The following is a 19,475-nucleotide window of genomic DNA, read 5'->3' as shown; positions in this document are numbered from 1 at the left end:
TTTCCCTAGTCCTGGGTCCCAGGGCCAGGGTGCTACTGTCCTGCTCTATGATTGGTTGGTTTCACAAGTCAGTTGGCCAGTGGCAGAGATGGCTCTGATTTGAGCCAAACTGTATTTCTTTCACTGGCCTTATCTAAGCCATCTTTCCCTAGTTCTAGACTCCAGGGTCAGGGTGGATTTTTTTAGCCAGCCCCTACAATGAGGTATCCATATTTGGATCTGTAATATATCTTGCTATGTCTTTTATAAAGTAACAGTTTTATTCACACCTGTCTTTACAGCTGCTTTTGCTCTTTGAAAATTTTGGTTATTCATGCAATTAAAGTGATTGGTGTGGGCTAACCATCTTTGAGAAGGTCACACTCTTTTGGTGCTTTGGGTTTGTTGTTGTTTGTTGTTTGGGTGTTTTGGGGGGATTAGTTTGTTTTGTTTTGTTTCTTCAAGACAGGATTTCTCTTTGTAGCCCTGGCTGTCCTGGAACTCATTCTGTAGACCAGGCTGTCCTTGAAATCACAGAGATCTGCCTACCTCTGCCTCTCAAGTGCTGGGATTGAAGGTGTGTGCCACCACTGCCCGGCTTTCTGTGCTTTGTTTTAAGGTTCTTTTTGTGCTGTTTTTGAAGTGTGGGTGCTTACACATGACTGAACCCTTAATGAAATATTCTCTGGTGATTTAAGGACCAAAAAGAGCCCCAACTGCAAGTTTCTCAAGAACGAAATGTCATCATCTTATAAGATAGGATTGGGGAAAATCATCCATGCAATAAGATTTGATAGTAATTACACAAAGCACAGAGGAGGTTTAAGATGCTTGAGGCATTTTCCAGTGTGTACTTGTATCATGGAAAAGGCAGAGAATTTAAGCCTTACATTTATGCATATAATGTACATGTCTGGGGAGAGGTTGTGGCACCGTTGGATTGAGTAATCTTTGCTCTGTATGCATAGCCAAGTCTGGTCTTGAATTCTTGATCATCCTACTTCTATTTCCCAAGTTACAGTAATGTTCTTAATTTAGCTCTGTTTGTCTGAGTCATGACATTATAATAGGCCAATCCAAAGAAAAGGCTTTCCATGTTTTTCATAGAAATAGGTCATTCTTTGATTTCAAACCCATCTACAGACAGTAGAGTTTCTAGTTTGGGACAGTGATTTGAGCTTCATGTGCTATTATGGAGATTTCTGTGCAATTTTAATACTTCAACCACCATGTAAGGAGAAAAAATAAAGCCAGCAGAGATCCATTTTTCAAGAACATTCCCTCCCTTTAAGAAGACTGTGATTATTTAGCAAATATTCTTCTGTCGCATCCTCAGCCCTAGATCTATATATCTTACTTTGTGAATTTCAAAATAACTTGTACAGAAATGTGTAGATGTAATTCTGAACGGTCTTATTTAATAAGAAACACAGAGCCAAATACAGAGTTAAAAGCCCAGAGACTGAGTAGCAGCCAAGAGCTAAGACCAAGACCACCTTCTTACCCCTCGCTGTCCACTGTCGTCCTTCCCCTCAGAAAGAGAGCTACTTCCTGTGTATCTGTCTTTTTATTGACTTTCTGTTCTGCCTTCTCATTGTAAACCCAACCACATGACCTCCTCGTCACTGCCTGTCTATACAGACCTCCAGGTCTCTACGGTTGGTATTGAGATTAAAGGCATTTGTCTCCATGCTGGCTGTATCCTTGAACACACAGAGATCTGCCTGTCATGTGATCGGGATTAGGGGCATGTGCTACCACTGCCAGACTTCTGCTAAATGGCTTGCTATTAGCTTTGACCCCTAGGCACTTTTATTTATTAACATACAAGTAAAATCACAGTTCAGGATAAATAAAATATTATCATAGAAATGCCAATAGAAGCCGGGCGGTGGTGGCGCACGCCTTTAATCCCAGCACTTGGGAGGCAGAGCCAGGCGGATCTCTGTGAGTTCGAGGCCAGCCTGGGCTACCAAGTGAGTTCCAGGAAAGGCGCAAAGCTACACAGAGAAACCCTGTCTCGAAAAAACCAAAAAAAAAAAAAAAAAAAAGAAAAAAGAAATGCCAATAGATGCACCACCATCACCAGGCTCTCCTTCACTTTTAAAGATAGTTTTTCTGGGTATAATAATCTGGGTTGGTGGTTTTAGCCTTTCAGAACCTGGAATGTATCTTTCCAAATACTTCTAGCTTTTAATTTTTCTGTCAAATAAGCAGCTGTCATTCTGATGTGTCCTAAACTACTTGACTCTCCACTCTTGGAGCTTTCAATACCCCCTCCCTTTATTCTGTGTTTTTAATATTTTAGCTATAATATGTCATGGGGAGTTTCTTTTCTGGTCTTGTCTATTTGGTGTCCCGAAGGCCTCTTATATGTGGGTGGGCAACTCTTTCTCTTGGTTTGAGAAATTTTCTTCTATGATTTTATTTAAAATACTCTCCACATCTTCACTATGGTGTTCTTCTTCCTTTATGCCCATAATTGTAAGGTTGGGTTATTTCACTGTATCACAAAGTTCTCCCATGTTTGATTTTTAATTTCTCACTGACTTATACTGAGTAATCCATTTCCTCTACTTTGTCTTCTAGTCTGGACACTCTGGTTTGCATGTGATTTATTCTTTTGGTGAGATTTCCCATTGATCTTTGTTTTTTTTTTTTTATTTTCAGGATCATTTAAATTTGGATTTTTTCAGCAATTCTCTTTATTGAATTAATTTTCATGTTTTAAATTCAGTTCTGCATTTCATTCAGGTCTTTGTTCTTCTCTGAGTATATTCCTATCCTCTATGAGTTGTCTGAGGACAGTTATAGTAATTCTCTTGAATTCTTTGTCTGAAAGATCTGCCACATAATTCTCATTGGAGTTCATTACAACAGAATTAGTAATTGTGGGAAGGAACATGTTGTGGTAACTTTTTGTGTTCCTTATATATCTATGCTGGGATTTGCATGTCTGAAGTAGTTTGTTAACTGAGTCTCTTTTGTTTGTTTGTCTGTTTAAGTCACCTTTATTCTTTTACTGTAGGCATGCAAATATTCAGAAGAGTATTAAGTTGTAAAGGAATGGGGACATTTTCTTCTGTGGAACTGGTATGGAAGGCTGCAGTGTCCATTCCTAGTTTTCTCTTGGGAGTCTGCTCCTGTCTGCCTGAACAGACACTACCCACATGTCAGCACACTCCCAGCTAGTTCTCCCCTCCACATCTTGATGCCCCTCCTTGGGTCTCCCCTGGTCCTACATAGGGACAACTTTTACTGGCATACTAACCATGTGAAATAACAGATTTCATTAGAGCATAAAATAAATCAAAACACTAATGTAATAGCAAATATCGAATGCAGCTCTACAATGTATGTGTATACTGCTTCATGGATACTCCCAAGTCTAAATCCTGCTGGTGCAGTGTGGTAGGCCCTGTACTTTAGCTCCATCTCACAGGTGAAGACACCAAGGTGTGGAAAATCGATTACTCAGGCTGACACCACACCTGAATGACTGCGCTGGGATCCAGACCACCATGGCAGCTGTGAAATCCAGTGTCTCTTTTACCTCACTTTGCTTTGTTTGGGTTTTTTGTCTGATTGGCCTTTAGCTTGTTTATTTTGATTTCTGTTTATGTGAGAGGGGGTGTTTCTTGGTTTTCTGTCTTTGTTTTGAGAAGAGAGAGAAGAAAAGAACAACAGGTTCAGTGGATAAAGACAGGGAAGAATCTGGAAGGAAATGGAGGAGGAGAAAAATATAATTAAAATATACCATATGAAAAATTAATGTTTCAATTTTTTTTAAAAAAAAAAAAAGCTTAAAAAGAAAGATTGCATACCTAGAAGAAGGCCACAAAGTAGGAAGATTAAATTTTAATGGTTATCCCAAACAATAGCTAAAAAATAACATCTCTCCAACCATTTCTTTTCTTTTTTTTTTTTTTTTTTTTTGGTTTTTCGAGACAGGGTTTCTCTGTGTAGCTTTGCGCCTTTCCTGGAACTCACTTGGTAGCCCAGGCTGGCCTCGAACTCACAGAGATCCGCCTGGCTCTGCCTCTCGAGTGCTGGGATTAAAGGCGTGCACCACCACCGCCCAGTTTCCAACCATTTCTTAAAACATCTAGTTTTCACCTAAAATATCATGTTAATTTTCATCATCACTGGCATATATATCCCTGTGATGATTCATCTATGTATATATAAAATCAAAATTTCAAATTATGGGTTTTGAGGTATTTCTGGAAATTCTGACACACAAATTTCCACATTTTACCAGTTCTATCAATTTGTGGATCCAATAATATGTGCCTCGGTGTTAGAGTAAACATCAGTGAATTTTCTGTAGATGGCAGATAATATTATTTTAGGTATGCTGGAAATAAAAGTCCTGTTGTAACAGCTCAGCTAATTCTACAGTTGCAGAACAAAAGTTCCCATAGACAATACCCAGGTGAGGGGCACAGCCATGTTCTCACAGAATCCCAGCATGAAAATGGGTAAAGGGTAGACTGAATGATATTAACAACTTCCTTTTCATTGCTCAATTTAGTTACAAGGACCACAGGATCAACTCTCAGAGACAGTGCAGAGTTCTGAGAAGACACACGCCATCTTACAAAGGTACAAAGTAGAGTGGCACACAGAGTATCATGAGTTTGGTAAAAAGAATAGTACAGCATAGAAAATCTACCGTTATAATAATGAATACCCTTCCGGAAAGCCAAGGAACTTTCAGAATTATGCTAATTGTTTAAGTCTTGGATGTAGTTCAGTTGGACAGGGCATGATCTCTGTGTGTACCAAGTGAAAAGTTTGGTCCCAAACCCTGCAAAAAATAAATGTGTAATATTTTACACTATTATGTACACTATCCACAAAACACGGCAGGAAGAAAATGAAAATTTCCAAACCACGTGCTTTTCAAACGTTAATAATGAAATGTTTCTTTCAGATGTTAGTCCAGAAATTGTGGTAATGTTTTTTAAAACTCTATATGTGAATCATAATCAAATACATTTTAGGCTTGAAGTTCGACTTTCCAAGTTAAAAATTACACTGAAAGAGCAATCAGCAAAAATTGAACAGATTCAGACTCAACTGCTACACGAAGGTTTGGTGAGTCTTGTTTCTTTCTGCCATACTAGAGATGTTTTCTCCCCTTGTGGGGTTACATACTGTTGATGTGGGTCCTAGGTGCCGCAGTAGAGAGAGAAGCTCTCCAAGATGCTAAGCCTTCATTTTCTGAAGGAGCAGAGGGGTACAGCCTTCTTGGAAAAGACCGACACCCAGCTAACTCACTCCAGTTCCTTTATTCAAACATGTACAGGGCTCATTGGGGCTAGGAAAGGCTCCAACTACCAGAGTCATCTCGCTCTTGCTGCCTTGCGAGCAGACACCCCACACAAATCTCTGTCCCTTTTGACCGTGGCAAGCCATAAGCTAAAGTAAGAAGTCCAGGTCTGCCAGAAGTGTCTTAGGACCAAGCTCTCATGTAGCACCAAGTACAGACTCTCTGAGGTTCAGAAACAGCTTCTCAGCCTCTACTGATTAACCCAAACATAGAAAAGGCTTTGCTGAAACATTTTACTCAGAGCCAGACACAAAGGCTTTACTTTACATATCACTACAATTATATGGGAATATTTTAGAATATATGAAAAATGCCATTGATAAAAAATATTTCCTGGAGCAGGGCGGTGGTGGTGCACACCTTTAATCCCAGCACTCAGGAGGCAGAGGCAGGCTGATCTCTGTGAGTTTGAGGCCAGCCTGGGCTACAGAGTGAGTTCCAGGAAAGGTGCAAAGCTACACGGAGAAACCCTGTCTTGAAACACACACATATCATGTGTCTGGGCCATGGTGGCAAAATGCCTTTAATCCCAGCACTCAGGCCAAGACAGATGAATCTCTGTGAGTTCCAGACCAGCCAGGGCTACGTAGTTGAGACTGGTGTGTGTGTGTGTGTGTGTGTGTGTGTGTGTGTGTGTGTGTGTATACATCCTCTTGATTTTATAGAAGTTCATTGAAATGTTAAAAATTAGGGACTTTGGTAGCAAAACTTAACTAAACAAGGAGCTGGAGAGATGGCTCAGCGGTTGAGAGCATGTGCTGTTCTTGTAGAGGACCAGAATTTGGTTCCCAGCACCCATATCAGATAGCTCACAACCACCTGGAAGTCCAGCTCCAGAGGATCTAATACCCTCTTCTGACTTCTGTGGGCACCTGTACACATGTGGCATATGTACAGATACACATAAGTGAAAAGAAATTATTTTTTTAAATTAAGAATTCACTAGGCATGGTGGTAAACACCTTTAATCCAAGTATTCAGGAGACAAGTGGACTTCTGAGTTGAAGGCCAGCCTGGCCTACATAGCAAGTTCCAGGACAGCCAAGGCTACACAGAGAAACCCTGTCTTGGAAAAAAAAAGATTTTACTAAACAAGATTTTTATAAAATGAATGTTTTATAATTTTATATATTATAATTAATATAAAGTTTTAAATATTGTGATACATAACATATTATGCTTTAGAATACATCATTTTGTTTCTCCATTAGTTGATTAACGGACTTGTGGATTATTTGCACCTCATGGTTGCTGTGGAAGGGTTGCTGTGGATGTAGTGTGCAGCTGTCGTCATCACTGGGAAGGTCTTACCATTCTAAGACTATTCCATAGATACCTGGTCCAGAGTTCCAAGTCTGTTACCAGAAGCCTTCAGTGAAGTTTTGAGAATGGATGAATTATAACTTCCAATTCTAATTAAGAACAGACACTTGCTAGAAAGAGGACTTAGCACTTAGGAGCACTTGTTGCTCTTGCAGAGGACCCAGGTTCAGTTCCCAGCACCCACATGGTGCCACACAACCATCTGTAACTCCAGTTCCAAGGGATCTCTGATGTCCTCCTCTGACCTCCACAGACACCATCATGCACATGGTACACAGGCATACATGCAGGCAAAACACTCACACACATCAAATAGGTATTGAAAAAATGTTTTTTGAAGAATGACTGTTTTGTCATTATACAAACATTTCCACCAAGGAACGTTTTCCTGTGTATTTTTCGAAAAAAAGGCAACACCATTGACTTCATAAAGGAAATGTTTTGTTTAGTGGGACCTTAAAGAACTGAAGAAACTGTTTTGCTATTCATCGTGTCCACCAACTTTCTAAGAACACAGTCCTCTACTTGGCCTCAGCATGGCTGCCCTGGGGAATTGCTGTCCAATCTCCCGCCCGTGCGCCGCCCCCCCCCGCCCCCCCTCCCCCTGTCCCCCTGTCCCGCAGCGAAAGGCCAGTGTCTGCAGGAAAGCTCAGTGGCAGAAGCTGTGGCTGTCACAGGAATGGATCACAGGCATGGAAGTGTGATGATCCCTCTGGAGGCTTACAGCAGGCAGGGGGAAATGGTCCGCAAAGAGACAAGAATGAAACTCGGCTCAGCCCGATTGTACTATAACCAGCACTGGACCAGGACTTGTAGAGTCTGGCCCAGATCAGTTTACTTTAGCTGTATTTAAGCACAGCACAAGTTTGGAAAAAAGTATTCGGATAACCATTAACTCAGTCCCAAGTGCACAACAATTTAAGACATGTTTACATTGAGATTCCTTACAAAGTACATCTGGCTTCTTTTACAAGAATGGGTCCTGTTGACTCAGAGATAGTGCCCAAGATCTAGGGTCCAGGGAGCTTGACTGAGGTAAACATAGGGCCTGTGGTGTCAGGATTGGCCTGGCCCTAAGATGACACAGAAGTCACTTAGACTGTTGTAAAGCACAAGTGACCTCACTCCTAAGAGTGGGTTTTATGGCCTAAAAGCAATGCTCAAGATTTAGTGAGATAAGTAAAAACACAAATTCTGGGAGATCCAGACAGAGCCTGTCTCTTCAAACAGCAGAGGATCCCCAGGTTTTAAAACGACATCATTTCTAGCGTACGAGGAAGAGCAGCTGCGCACCTCATTCCACTAAAGAGGTGAACAATGTGTTTAACTTTCCCGGGTTCTCCAGTGCTGTGTGCACAAGGCCTTTGTGCTCTCTACACAGAAGCTCAGCAGGGACAAGGCAGGAAGATGAACCAAAGCAGGGCGAGGGGAGGGGCCAAAGAAGCTTCGTGGTGGAGCCCACTTCCAAATCCACAGAGAAGCTCCTGTCCTGCTCAGAGAAAACAGAATGCATCATCTACTCTCAGAGAAAACAACAGTTTAGGATTCCACTTTAATGATGGATAGTGAAAGCTCTGCTCCTCCCCAGACAGAACAGAAGTCTCCTGATTCTCACACTGCATTCCAGACATCACAGTCAGATGTCTACAGTGTGAACACCCACCTGGAGCCAGGACATGGCTGCCCCTGTAACCTGTTACCTCTCAAAAGCAGGCGCTGTAGGGCTCCATTGCTGGCGACAGACAGCATAGAAACCAGAGGTCTTAGTCTCCTCCACACCATGAAGGAGCCGGAAAAGTAATTCTAGATTTCTTAGCAATTGATCCTGTGTTACTTCCATCCTTCGCACATGGCAAAAATGAGAATGTGTTGAAGCGTCCTCTGCGTGTGAGAATGCCAAGGACATCTTTTTACTAAGTGTCATACAGAAATGTATTGACTTGAAATAGTAAAGCTTGAGAGCTGTATGGTAAGATTTCAAACCTATTTAGCTTATTCAGAAAGAAGGAGGCCTATTTTACAGGTTCCCCCTGGAATGAATAAGGAATAAGGCATAGAAATAGCAGCCACCTGGAGGCCCACTCTGACTCAAAAAAGAAATAAGAGCTTTTTACCCCCCAGCTCAATCAGTAACTTCTCCAGAATGTCCTCAATATGCCAGAGATTATCAGAGCTGAGGTATTTTACATATACAATTTTACAATTTTGTGCAAAATGTCTGAAGTGGGTAGAAAATGGAGCTCTGGCTTACCCAAGCCTCCATCAATGTAGTTGAGTCTCCATCTGAAAGGGAATTTCAGAACAATATTTACCCAAGGTTGTCAGGGCAGCAAAGGAAAAGAGAGTGAAACAACCAGTGATATGTGCATGAAAAAGTCATGTGACTTTCAAAGTAGCACCAATCAAAATCCACAGGAAATTCATTCCATTATCATCCATTCAGCGATGGTAGATTTTTAAGAGGTTGGAGAGATGTCTCAGCATGCATTGCTCTGGCAGAGGACCCAGGTTCCATCCCCAGCACCCACATGGTGGCTCATGGACATCTATAACTCCAGTTCCAGGGAGACTGATGGCCTCATCTCGCTTCCATGTGCACCAGGTACACGTACATACACGCATGCTCTCACACATGCACATAAAACAGAATAAATCCTTTTTAAAATCAGATTTTAAGTTAATTGAAGGTACTAAGTGACGAAAAGAGATTTTTAGATGAACTGCGTATTAAGGAATATTGGAGCCCACTGAGAGGGCTTAATCAGGATGGTAGGGAATCCAGAAGAATCGGGCATGGGTTATGCTTTGTGGTGTTAGCATGAAGACACTCCTTAAAGAAAAATAGTAAGTGGAGAAGAAAATTTCAAACTCCCAGGAGAATTCTTACAGAGAATGAATATTTTTTCTCATTCTAAAATCAGGTGAGAATGATTCAACAAATTAAAGACTGTAAATTCTAGAAAAATTAATGATGAGGGGCCCTGAGAGGTGGCTCATCAGTTAACACACTGGCTGATCTTCCAGAGGATCCAAGTTCAGTGCCCAGCACCGCATCTGGTGGCTTACAACCATCTGTAACTCCAGCTCCAGTACATCTGACACCCTCTTTTGACTTCTGTTGGCACCTGCACACATGTGGCATGTATACATACACATGCACACACACACAGAGGTCGGGCACAAATAAATAAATTTCTTCAAAATTAAAGGTTAATATATAAATAAATGAGAGTTGGTTTTAAGGAGTTACTTTTTTATCCTAAATGGAATGCTACAAGGTTGTACAAATGCATACTACTCATAAGCTTATAAGAAATGATTTTAGAAGAGAAGAATGTAGTAACTGAAGGATCCTTGGACAACGGGCCATACCACAGGCCAAATCCTTTCTGTGAGCCGGGCGGTGGTGGCGCACGCCTTTAATCCCAGCACTTGGGAGGCAGAGGCAGGTGGATCTCTGTGAGTTCGAGGCCAGCCTGGGCTACCAAGTGAGTTCCAGGAAAAGAGCAAAGCTACACAGAGAAACCCTGTCTCGAAAAACCAAAAAAAAACAAAAAAAAAAACAAAAAAAACAAATCCTTTCTGTGAAATGCTCAAATGGAACATCAGCAGATCATGTCAGACCTGCAGAATTTTGAGAATGAGAATATGGAGGCCTCACAGAATCTCAGTGAGCTGACCAAGGAGAAAGTCTTTCTTTGTGATCTGCAGAGCCGGCTCCTGATGGATCAGAGTCAGCTGAAGAAGTTGGACTTGCTGAGGCAAGAGAAGAAAAAACTACTGGAGGATTGAGTCCTGCTGAAGCACCACTTGGGTGACTTGAAAGTGCTCGGTGAGGACCAAGAAGAGACCAGTGGCCTCCAGAACCAGCAACAGCAGGAGCAGCATCGAATGGAGGAGAGACCTCAGAGCTTGCTGAAGCAGGGAGCTGGTCACACAGCAAAAACACTTGGCAATAAAGCTGCAGCATCATTTGACTGTCTCCCAGATGAGGTCAGAAAAACTCCAACATGAGCTGGAACAGTCCACAGCTCAGGATGAGAGCCTCCTGCCGACAGGGCTGCTGCAGCAGGAGCAGTGTCATAAGCAACACCGTTTATGAGAACTGAGAGGGCTGAAGGAATCCATAGTCAACCAGAACACCTGACATTTTCCACTCTCTGATCAAGGCCTCCTCAAAACAAGACATGTACAACTAGTTGTCAAATCACCAGTGAGGCAAATATCATCTGCCCTCCAGGCGGTCCCTCCATAATCTGATCCATGTGTCTGTTGACTCACTAGTTATGGAATAAAGAAACCATCAAGAAGATGCTTGAGATTCAAAAAAATAAACACCAAGAAGTATGCAGAAAAAGTTGATATCTACCAGCAAGTGGTCCCAGTGAGGGCCACAACAACATGGAGAGAGAATGTTTCTGCTTGTAGTTACTCTGAAACTTTAGTGCTACAAACTTTTGTTAGCTGACTGAGTCCTCAGCCCTTCATATGTGGAGGGAGATATGTCAGCAGAGACTGTGTTGATGTCATGCTGCTATCCAGACAGACCACACAGAGGAAGCATCATATTCTCACTCCAGTCCAGTGCTGGAGCTACTCAATTTCATGCATATGTGATGCTGAAGTGAATTGTTCTGAGAAATTACTTAGGAAGGATACCACCATGAGCTTTTATGTCTTTGAGCAGTAGATGTTCCCTCATGTTCTTTTTTGGTCTTGAATCTGCACACAGACACATTTTGGGTGACAGAATTATATAGTGGCCAACATGGCATAAGATCAACTTTGGCAAGGGCTTAACCTAAAAGCCCCAAAGTGGCATGATTACACTTGTCTTGAAGAGGTTATTTCAATTCAGGGTTGTCTTTCAACTTGTGTCCAAAGCCAGCCACAGAGTGTAGGACATTGCTCTAACTCTGCATGATGAGAATGCTTCTTTCTTAGTGTAAATAGTTTGGTTTGTCTTGGGTTTGCATGAATTTAGGTTTTGTTTTGCTGTTTTGTTATTTTTTGGTTCTTTTGTTCTTCCTTTGATTTTATATTTTGCTAAGGCTATACACTGGATATACTAAGTACCTTTTTAAGGCCCTATTCAGTCAAATTTCTGTAATTTCACAAATAAAAAAGTAATTTCCAACTCTTAAAAAAAAGAGAAGAATGACTCCTGATATTTTTAAATATTTTTATAATTTTTTAAAGCTTGGAGATGAAACAAAGAAACTCATTCAGCAAACACAGTCTCTAGAATGTACTTTGGAAAAACAGATGGATAAAAATGAGGAATTGATGACAGAACTAACTGGGTAAGATTTTAATATTTTAAATCTTTTTAATCATTAGTTGCATCGCAATTTTTATTATTTCATATTTTTGAGGATTTCATATATGAGTGCTATATTTACTTTATTTCCCCTCCCTGACTCCTCTCATGTCCCCCAACTGTCTCTCAAATTCAGAGCCTCGTTTTCCTTCATTTCTATTGTTACATTTATGTGTGTAAACGTATACATACAGTCTACTGGATCCACTTCAGATTGCTCCTATGCATGTATTTTAGGGATAACCACTTGGTGCTGTATAACTAACTTCATTGTCATTTATTTTATGATTTTATGTGCATGAGTGTTGTGCCTGCATGTATGTCTGTGCACCACATGCATGCCTGGTGCCCACCAGAAGAGGGTGTTGGATCCACTGGAACTGGAGTTGCAGGTAGTTGTGAGCTGTTATGTGGATGCTGGGAAGCAAGAGCAGGGAGACTCTAAGCCCAGAGTCATTTCTCCAGCCCCTCGGTCACTTCTGTGTTGGGTTCTTTGGATGCTCGTCTACAAGTTGCTTGTAGATTCTTTTGCCATGGACTGGCCCATCGGGGGTACCACGACCGTAGGGGGACCAGGGCTTGGGTAGTCAGGAAGGTAAGGATTCGGTGAATGACAGACAGACAACACACTCAGAAGTGGTTTGAATCTGTTGTAATTTTACTTCTGCAAATCAGTAGTTTATATACAGAAAAGAAAACTATCAAGTCATACAAGGAACAACAAGAGCTTGGCAATAATTCAATTACATCATCTTTAAAAAAACAGCAAGCACACAGTTATTAATCGGCGCTAGACATCCCTTCACCCACAAGAACTTTATGACCCAAAGAGCAGTCTGTGTTTTTTAAACTTAGTACAGTCCCTGGACTTGTGTAGGCTTCTTGCAGCTGTGTCCTTCATCTTTATCTCAGCCGCTCGCTAGTTTATTATGCACTTCTACTTTTTTGGTTCTCATGACCCACTTAGCCAATTTGGATGCTGCAGATCCTCCCTAAGTCTTTCTTCAGTTCTTTATCATATATCTCTTTTAATATAAAACCTTTTTACCTGCTGAAATATGGACTCTTATACTTTTACGCCTGTAAGGTGAAGGGGTTCTGCTGTAGTCCTTAAGTTTCCAATATTGAACTTCCTCAATGGAGGGGCCCACCATCTGCCTCCTGTGAAATAATGTTTTCTGCCATAAATCACTTAAGTTGGGTTTCCTAAAGGATTCCTAGTGGGTGAGTGTTCATTCCCTAGAAGTGCCTGAACTATTATACTTTCTATTATCTAGTGGCTTAGGGTCTTAAAAAATAGCTCATTCTGCTATATCTAAATAAGGTCCATGTCCAGCTTCCCCTTTCCTCCATAGTTCACAGCCCAAGCATTCATTAGTTTTGGCTGTGCTTCATAGATTAATTAGAACATTATCAAAAAAACAGTTATACAGAACACATAGCCCAGGGAGCTCATGATCCGTGAAGCATGTCTCCTTTGAAAAGAAAACATAACACGGGCACTCTGCCAGGGACCTCCAGGGAGCTTAGTCCTGTGGGACATGTATCTCCCGTCCGCTATTATTGACATAATTGTTCATGTCACACAGACAACACTAGAGTTGGTGTGGCATTCTTTGTCTGTCAAGGCTGTTCCCTTGGGGGGAACTACTATAAAAGATAGAGGTTATGGGGGATCGTTCCCAGGTGGATCTGTGATAACTTTGCAGTGAAGGCCAGTTTGGAGAGCTTTGACCCTTTCTAATGAGACCTTAGTAAGAATAGCAATCGTTTTGTCATCTGGAAGAAACACAGTGCCGTAAAATACCCACACCGAGAGAGAAAGGATGAGGAGATACAGCAGGTAAACGGAAGCTGAAAACATTAGGAGTACCTAAGTGCGCATCTGATTGAGTGGTATTTAAGACAAGACTTGAAGATACGGCGAAGTCCCCTGTGAATTAACAAATGGGACATTCTTCCAAGAATGCATTGCACTTGTAAATAGACATGTAATGTCCAGACTCGGGATTTTAAATAAACCTAAAACTTGCAGTGCTAAATCAAAGGATAGATCAAAATGGGCTTACCAGACTCCTACAGAGGGTTCCAACTAACAACTGCGGAATACATTTTCTAGAAGCCCACATCACATTCTAAAGATAAATAATATTTTAGGCCGAAAAAGAAAATCTTAATAAATACAAAAAAATCAAGCCGGGCGGTAGTGGTGCACGCCTTTAATCCCAGCACTCGGGAGGCAGAGGCAGGCGGATCTCTGTGAGTTCGAGGCCAGCCTGGTCTCCAAAGTGAGTTCCAGGAAAGGTGCAAAACTACACAGAGAAACCCTATCTCGAGAAACCAAAAAAAAAAAAAAAAAAAAAATCAAAAGGATTTGTTGATTCTTTTGGGATCATAATGAAATGAAACTTAAAATCAATAGGAAGAAAAATGGCAGGTCCTTGACAAGTATATGGGTACTGAACAGAGCACTACTGAACGGTTAATGGTAAGCACTCACTCTACCACTGTGCTTAAGCTCCCGTGCTCCCTGAGTGCTCTCTGCATGCACTTCCTCGTCTTGTGTACCCGAGTAAACAACTACCAAGGCATATTTGCGTCTTTCAGTGACATTCATGTATAAGTATGTTTTCCTGCTTCACCCCAGGAAATCTCTGAGTTACAGCTAACCTTTAATAATATGTCAGTGTCGCATGCTAAAATGGATAATAATAATTATAAAACATCTGAATGTGGGTCTAATACTTGTTCCTCATGTGATATAAACGTCATAAAATTTTTCTTCATATTATTTATTAAGTCTATAATTTACCCAAGAGCCATTGACTAACAAAAATCCCAACACCAGACATGGGAAGCCCAATTTTGAGTTGTTGGTCAGAGTTATCCAAGAGACTCCAAAAATAGTATAGCCTATTGCCAGGCGGTGGTGGCGCATGCCTTTAATCCCAGCACTCGGGAGGCAGAGGCAGGTGGATCTCTGTGAGTTCGAGGCCAGCCTGGTCTACAGAGTGAGTTCCAGGAAAGGCGCAAAGCTACACAGAGAAACCCTGTCTCAGAAAACCAAACAAAACAAACAGTATAGGCTATTGATGTTGTCCTTGGATATTTGCCAGAGGTTGAAAGTAAGTTCCTATTGTGGAAAACACCCAGCACTCAGACACAGGGTCCAGGAACTCCTGAGCTGGAACTGACCTGAATGCCTCCTCCCTAGCCTTTCTGGTATCCGAAGGTGCTATGCAAGATTTCAAGGGGGGGGAACAACACTAATCCTACCTAGCTGTGATGCCCATGAACTACAAGAACAACCAGCATGGCGCAACAGCCGTACAGTGCAACAGGGGCGTGCACACCAACAGTTCTCTGAAGGCCCACTCAACGGAAGGGAAACCACACCCGGCACAGACACCTAGGCAGTGACTCAGGGCTGGTGAAGTCGTGGGGCTTGGAGGAACACCTACAACCACTACTTTACTAAACCCATGTAATTTCTAACTACATTCTAAATATTTCTTATATCCACAAATAAGTGTAGCTCTCACACCTCTTCAAAGAAATATCTCTTTGCAATAAACAGAGAAAACTACCAAAAAAAAAAAAAATCCCAACTGATCAAAATGCAAAGAGCAAGTGATTGTGTGGAGCCCAGTTCCAGCTGATACATCTCAACTCAGCTCCCACCTAAGACTCAAGGATGAGAGCAGCAGGGTGGAAAGGCTGTAAGAGACAAAGAACATGAAGTTTGCTCTGAGATTGTGTCCCCTAGAAACGTCAAGAAGCTGCAACCATGAAATCTCATCCACACGAACTGAACAAGGGTGACACCAACAGACACTGACATGGAAGGGGAAATCTCATCCACACGAACTGAACAAGGGTGACACCAACAGACACTGACATGGAAGGGGAAATCTCATCCACACGAACTGAACAAGGGTGACACCAACAGACACTGACATGGAAGGGGAAATCTCATCCACACGAACTGAACAAGGGTGACACCAACAGACACACTGACATGGAAGGGGGAAATCTCATCCACACGAACTGAACAAGGGTGACACCAACAGACACACTAACATGGAGGGGGAAATCTCATCCACACGAACTGAACAAGGGTGACACCAACAGACACTGACATGGAAGGGGAAATCTCATCCACACGAACTGAACAAGGGTGACACCAACAGACACACTGACATGGAAGGGGAAATCTCATCCACACGAACTGAACAAGGGTGACACCAACAGACACACTGACATGGAAGGGGGAAATCTCATCAACATAAACTGAACAAGGGTGACACCAACAGACACTGACATGGAAGGGGGAAATCTCATGGGGCCTCAACTCCAGACAAAGAACTGCAGGCAACTAAGAAACACTGAGAGAGGAAGAAACAGTCCCGTCCCCCCCCCCAGTCCCCCCTCCGTTGTCCCCCACCCCAAAGAGCCCTCCAACTGGTTTTCCAGTACCAAGTGGTCAGCCCTGAAATTGTGTACATACAAGTAACATTGTATGGATTGACAGGTTGTATTTATACATTTAGAACTAAATATATGTAACAACAATTAAAGAAACAGAGGGCGGGCGGTGGTGGCGCACGCCTTTAATCCCAGCACTCAGGAGGCAGAAGCAGGTGGATCTCTGTGAGTTCGAGGCCAGCCTGGTCTACAGAGAGAGTTCCAGGAAAGGCGCAAAGCTACACAGAGAAACCCTGTCTCGAAAAACCAAAAAAAAAAAAAAAAAAAAAATTAAAGAAACAGAAGCCATGAAGTTGAGAGAGAAAGAGGGTGCATGGTGAGGGTTGGAGGGGGGAAAGGAGAAAAATTATGTAATTCTATTTTAATTTCAAAAAAAAATAAAAAAATAAAGATTGTAATTCCAGGCTGGAGAGATGGCTCAGGGGTTGAGAGCACTGGCTGCTCTTGCAGAGGACCTGGGTTCAATTCCCAGCAACCACATGGCAGCTCACAACTGTCTGTAACTCTGGTCCTGGAGATTTGATGCCCTCTTTTGGCCTCCGTGAACATGAGGCATGCATGTGGTGCACATACATACATACATACATACATGTAGACAAAACATTCACACACAAAAAAAAAATGTATTTAAAGATTATAATTTCATTAGAATACTTTCAATTCATTTTAGGTTGAGACAAATGAGACATTCATACCTTACAGTTATGTTCCTTTGATGATATTGCATATTATCTGCTTAAATTATTGAATATTGATGCTGAAGACATTCATATGCCGATTCTGTACATTTTCACAGATTTAAGAAGCTCTTTGAGGAGACAAAAAAGAAGTTAAATAAGCATGAAGACCGAGAGCTTAGTGGTCCTGGAGATTTAAAAACCAGCCAATTTGATATGCACATTCCAATTACTACGCTAAGGCATGAGGTAATTTCAATAATCTGCAAGTTTCAATAGCTCTTGCTTTGGGTAAATATAACTATATATTCATTGGCCAGTAAAACAAAGAGTCAAAAAAAAATTGACTTGCAATCAATGAAAATGTGTATGTTTTCTATTAAAGGTGAATTATGCTGATTCTCTTTAAATCTTTATCTTATTTATTTAGACTTATTTCTTTTATTTCATGTGTATGAGTGCTTTGCCTGCATGTGTGTGCATACCATGCATGACTAGTGCCCGCAGAAGCCAGAAAAGGACATTGGATGCCCCAGAACTGGAGTTACAGATGGTTGTGAGCCACCGTGTGGATACTTGGTACCAAACTCAGGTCCCCTGGGAAGCAGCAAGGGCTCTTGACTGCTGAGCCATCCCACAGCTCCTCTTAATGCCGGCGGATGACTTAACAAACAGTCCACCATTTCAATGTCAAAATCATCAGCACCCTGCCGGTTCTGTTAGCTAGCAGCACTATCGGGCTGTAGTGGACAGGCTGTGAAAGCCAGTCAGTTGAAGTATACATTACAATTTAGTAACACTGCGTATATTCACGATACACAAATATCATCTCAATTTCTTAGTATTTTCATCATCCAAATGTGCCCTAAGCCTTGCTCTTTCATGCTGAGACTTCAGGAACCCCGTACACTTAACGGCTGTCAGGTTCGTCTATCTGAACAGTTGGTGTGGAGAGACTCACAGAGTCCGCCCTCTGTCTGCCTTTGTGTCTGGCTCCTTTTGTTGGGCGTGTTTTCATTGTTCAGCCTGTTCCAACACCTTGTAAGTTCTTCCTTTCCTCTCATTGCCGATTGGTGTCCTGTTACATGGGTAAGCCGAACGTTTTATTTATACGCTCACCGATGGATGGACCTCTGAGTGGTCCACTTTGGACTTTGATCACTGACAGTGCTCTGTCAGTGCGGGCCCGAGTCCTGAATGAAGTGGCTTTATTTCTCTTGGCTGGATGAGTCACGTGATAGCTGCATACTTGCCCTTCTGAGGAGCCCCTCCGCCCCCACCCCCTTGTGTGCCTTCTCTGGTGGCTGCAGTCCTCTGTCCACAAGTCCTGCAGGGGCACCACAACTTCTCCACTTCGTGGCCAACACTCACTCCATCTTTTTATTTTTGTTTGTTTATTTTGAGACAGGGTCTCACTATGTAGCCCTGGCTGACCTCGAACTTGCAGAAACCCACCTGTCCGGCTCCTGCCCCTGCCTGCCCCTGCCCCTGCAGGGCTGGGATTAAAGGTGTGGGCCACCACACTGGCTTCTTTCATCTTTTTAACTAAACCAAGTTTCCATGAAGTGGTGGGTAGGTCCCATGAGTTTCCATCTGCATTCCCCTGCTGTGTGGAGCACAGGTGTCTCTGTGGGCCTATTGGCCATTAGCTACCTCTTTAGAGAAGGTCTATCTAGATTATTTCTCCAGTTTTCAATTGGATTCACTTCTCACTGGTATTTGTAGTCCCCTGTAGATCTTGGACATGAGTTCTTTATCAGGCACACGAATGTTCCAATATTCTTCTAACCAGCTTGCCCTTGCACTCCAGAACAGTGTCTCTGAAGTACACTGGCACATTATGCTTTCATGTCCTAACACCAAGTTTGCCATGATGACCAATGCCCATGTCCTTTTCTTAGAATCTGTGCGTCTCATTTCAAACTTTAATGTTGCATTTTAAGTGAATTTTATTGGTGGTGATTAGTAGTCACCCACACTTGTTTTTTCACGTGTGGATACCAAGTTGCCCCTGGATCATTTCTTATTGAAAAAAAAATGCTCTGAAGAGCGATTTTGCAGCATTTTGTTGAGATTCAACTGATCATAAACATGGGAGTTTGGTTTGGGTCCTGAAAGCGAGGACCAAATCAAATCGATTTCTCAGGTGAGAACTCCTTTCCAGCAAGTGCTGCTGGAAAGGACGTCTTCTGTGACAGCTGTGTTAACGTCATTCCGGTGCAGACTTTCTCCTTCTTAAAGGAACAGACTCTCTCCTCCCTGCACTTTCCCTGCGGGGAAGACAGCAAAGGAAAACTAAGGGCAGCATTTGCCACGAGGGAATAACAATATGAATGAGAAAGTAAGAGCCCCACGA

At 42.2% G+C, this 19,475-nt stretch overlaps 1 protein-coding gene across 1 annotated transcript in view; it reads left to right on the top strand.

Moving 5' to 3' along the window:
* Positions 1 to 19,475, top strand: part of LOC131920884 (ankyrin repeat domain-containing protein 26-like) — a 136,413-nt gene that overhangs the window by 110,249 nt on the left and 6,689 nt on the right. The window contains 4 exon segments of the mRNA XM_059275347.1: positions 4,514 to 4,584; positions 4,986 to 5,079; positions 11,837 to 11,940; positions 17,239 to 17,368. Coding sequence (XP_059131330.1) covers positions 4,514 to 4,584; positions 4,986 to 5,079; positions 11,837 to 11,940; positions 17,239 to 17,368 — 399 coding nt within the window.

The sequence above is a fragment of the Peromyscus eremicus genome, chromosome 10 (genome assembly GCF_949786415.1).
Source record: "Peromyscus eremicus chromosome 10, PerEre_H2_v1, whole genome shotgun sequence".
NCBI classification, from domain to species: Eukaryota; Metazoa; Chordata; class Mammalia; order Rodentia; family Cricetidae; genus Peromyscus; species Peromyscus eremicus.
Note: the sequence above shows the minus strand (reverse complement) of the source record. Positions and strands in the feature narration are given on the sequence as shown.